Source organism: Ailuropoda melanoleuca, chromosome 1 (genome assembly GCF_002007445.2).
Source record: "Ailuropoda melanoleuca isolate Jingjing chromosome 1, ASM200744v2, whole genome shotgun sequence".
Lineage (NCBI taxonomy): Eukaryota > Metazoa > Chordata > Mammalia > Carnivora > Ursidae > Ailuropoda > Ailuropoda melanoleuca.
Window position 1 is genome coordinate 13205781 of NC_048218.1, and position 3336 is coordinate 13209116.

At 42.4% G+C, this 3336-nt stretch overlaps 1 protein-coding gene across 1 annotated transcript; it reads left to right on the forward strand.

The window, feature by feature from the left end:
* Positions 1–1546: 1546 nt before the first annotated feature.
* On the forward strand, positions 1547–2254 carry LOC100470558 (keratin-associated protein 7-1). The gene has a single exon (XM_011237334.3). It carries the CDS (start codon positions 1595–1597, stop codon positions 1856–1858), a length of 264 nt encoding a protein of 87 aa, XP_011235636.1. The 5' UTR covers positions 1547–1594; the 3' UTR covers positions 1859–2254.
* The last annotated feature ends 1082 nt before the right edge of the window (positions 2255–3336 follow it).

Here is a 3336-nt window from a genome sequence, read left to right on the forward strand (position 1 = left end):
GCTCATCACAAGTGCCCTCCTTAATCCCCATCACCTATTTCTCCCAGCCCCCACCCACCTCCCCAGTTCGTTCTCTATAGTTAGGAGGCTGTTTCTTGGTCTGCCTCTCTCTCTTTTTTCTCCCCCCTTTTTCACTTGTTTTGTTTCTCAAATTCCACGTATGAGTGAGATCATATGGTATTTGTCTTTGATGACTTATTTTGCTTAGCATTATACCCTCTAGCTCCATCCATGTCGTTGCATGTAAAAAGTTCTTCTATCAAAGAAACTGAGAGAGGTGACATCTTAAGAGAGAGAGAGAGAGATGTCTGACTGAAATAATTAGTTTTGCCTGTTGGACTCCATGATTGTCCATTAAGGAGAGAATAAGCCAAAAGAGTTGCTATCAATGACATTTTCTTGTTCTACTTTCAGAGAATCCAGACCCTCATTCACCCATAGAACAAAGATTATTTCCTAAACATTTGAATTGGAATAGACTTAGCTTTCCCGAGCTCAAATTCTTTCTGGTTTACCTTCGTCATGAGAAATGTTCACACAGGGCAAAACGTGAGCAGAAATAAGTGTTGCATCCTTAAATATAACTGGCATTTCATAATGGATCACGGCATCCAAGCTTGTTTTACTAGGAGTCGGTAAGAAGCAAGCACGGTCCAACGTGACTTTGAAATTGCACCTCATTCCACTCACCCCCAGTGTGGCCACTCCACAAGTCAGCTTGGCGGTGTGCAAGATGATTTACAACAAAGATTGCATGTTCTCCATGGGGGAAAAATGCGTTAACAAGGGAGATGCTCATAAATGAAATACATGAAAATTACCGGGAGATGATCCACAGCCTTCCTATTATTTCGTGTCCCCGCAGCAACCTCTGTAAAAAAGACTTGTTCTCATGGATACACGTAGCAATGTTTTAAAAACTAAACACTAAAAAAGAAAACAAAATTATGGAGGTGAAATTCACACGAAATAAAACGAACCCGTCTTCAAGGGAATATTGCGGTGGCGTTCAGTGCATTACATTTACAGTGTTTTGCAATCACCAGCTCCAAGTTCCAAAAGAACTCGTAACAAAAGAACTTTTGAACTTTCTCGTAACAAAAGAAACTCACACCTATTGAACAGTTGGTATATACATGTTTTTGAATGGCACAGGGAGAGAATTTCAAGACTCCTAGAAGTGTCCACATTGTTGCCAAAGCTCTTTTAGTCTAGCTGTGTCTTGGGAGGAGTTTATCATCCGAGGATTCAGAGTCTCACATGATGCAACCAGAAGGGTAGGTAAACGATGGGGCACTGATGAAAAGAATTCAACTGCCAGCCAAGGACGGCCCTGGCTTTGAAGACACAGCACATTCCTTTGCAAATAGAACAGCCAACAAAAATGTGGGCCATGAGTCTGTGGGTTCCTTTATGCGCATTTTATTACCAAATAAGATACTTATTTATGCAAATTAATGGAAAGATGTTTAGGCAGCTGTGTCATGCCCCCCAGCTGGAGGTATAAAAAGCCTTCTGCAGGAGCAGACCTGCATTCACACTCGGGTAACTCGCTCTTCCCTATCCATCCTATTCCTCCGCAACTCCTGCCACCATGACTCGTTTCTTCTGCTGCGGAAGCTACTTCCCCGGCTACCCTTGCTACGGAACCAACTTCCACAGGTCCTTCAGAGCCACCCCCCTGAACTGCGTCGTGCCCCTGGGCTCTCCCCTGAACTATGGTTACGGCTGCAATGGCTACAGTTCCCTGGGCTACAGCTTTGGCGGTAGTAACCTGTACAACAGGGGCTGCTGCTACGGCGGCAGCTTTTTCAGGCCATGGGGCTCGAACTCTGGCTTCGGCTACAGCACTTACTGATGGACCCGCCGCTCCAGGCATCTGCAGAACTCTCCCTCGATTCTCGGTGTGCCAACCAGCCTGAAGAGCAGCGGCTGTCTTCCTGCCTCCAGCTGCACGTGGGAGATCCGTCTTCCGTCTTCTTGCTGACTTCTTACTGAGCTCCTGGTCTTTGCCGATGCTGAACAAGCCATCCGGGCATCTAATCTTGAACTGATCCCCACCTACAGCCAACGAGAGCAAGATGTGTTTCTCCGACGCACCTAAATTTTAGCCGTGAAGCAAGTAGTTCGCCTCTTCTAGTTGATCTGCTCCTGTGTTATTAAATTCTATGTTGACATCAATGTATTACAGTTGGGTGTGGGTAGAAAGGGGTTCTGCTGTCAGTCTCTTAATAAATCTATTTCATTCAGCACACATATTTTTGTTCCTGTTATTTATTTTACTCTGCTTTTATGCTTTTGAATTCATCAGCCAGTTTCAACCTATAATGGCTGACTTTAACCAAATCTTATTTTGAGTTCGGACTGTACACCGGGATAGGATGATGCTGAATGATTTTGTCCCTTAATGTTGAGATTTCAGTTTTTAAAAGGGCCTTAAAAGTGTCCTAAATTAAATTCAAAATACACTGCCATTGTCAGTGTTTCTCTATGCTGGTTATAAGCAGGAACATTTCTTAGCTGTTGAAGGCTCAAAACATTTCTTCCCTTCTTTCGTTAGTGACACAATCCCATTTTGATTCTTTCCCCTTTTCCCTGCTGTTTATGACACTCAGCCCCGGAGAAATTTGAACCCCACAGGCTGTTGGAAGGGTTTCAACTAAATGGATTTAGTTATGAATCTTTGTTTTCAGGAGTTTCTAAGATTCTGTCAATAAAGGGAAGCCAACAGCTAAAATCATATAATATTTTTTTTCCTTTTTGATAGATGAGTTTTATTTTTCCCATCCTCTTCACTTCTGATTATACATGTAGCTGTATTAAAAATGAAACCTTTATTCTTTCGAATGATAGTTGCCATCAAAAGCACTTGAAATGATATGTGGTCTGTACTTAGGAAATGCTTCTTGTCTTGTCTCCTGAAAAATCTCTGCTTTATTGAAGCAAAATACTTTGGATGAAAGCTTATTCATTCACATATCCAGTATTTATTGTACCCCTGCCTCTCTCAGAGAAGGTGCTCAATAATTGTTCATTGACTTGTTAAATCTCTGCTTTATGGGTTCAGAATATAGTATAAGCCAATATAAAGTTCCTTCACGTGTGCGTGAAATACTACTGGGCTCTGGCCCTGTGCTAAGAATTTTGGGACTATAAAAACCTCCTGAGACAGAGACTGGCCTGGGAAGCTGGCTGGTTTCAAGAGATGTTCACTCAATAGACACTCACCAAGTAGACACAACGCCAAAGATTGTCCTAAGATTTGGGGGACAGAGAGGCAAATAAAACATAATCCTTGCCGTGAAGACTTAAATATACTTTATTCAATATATAAAG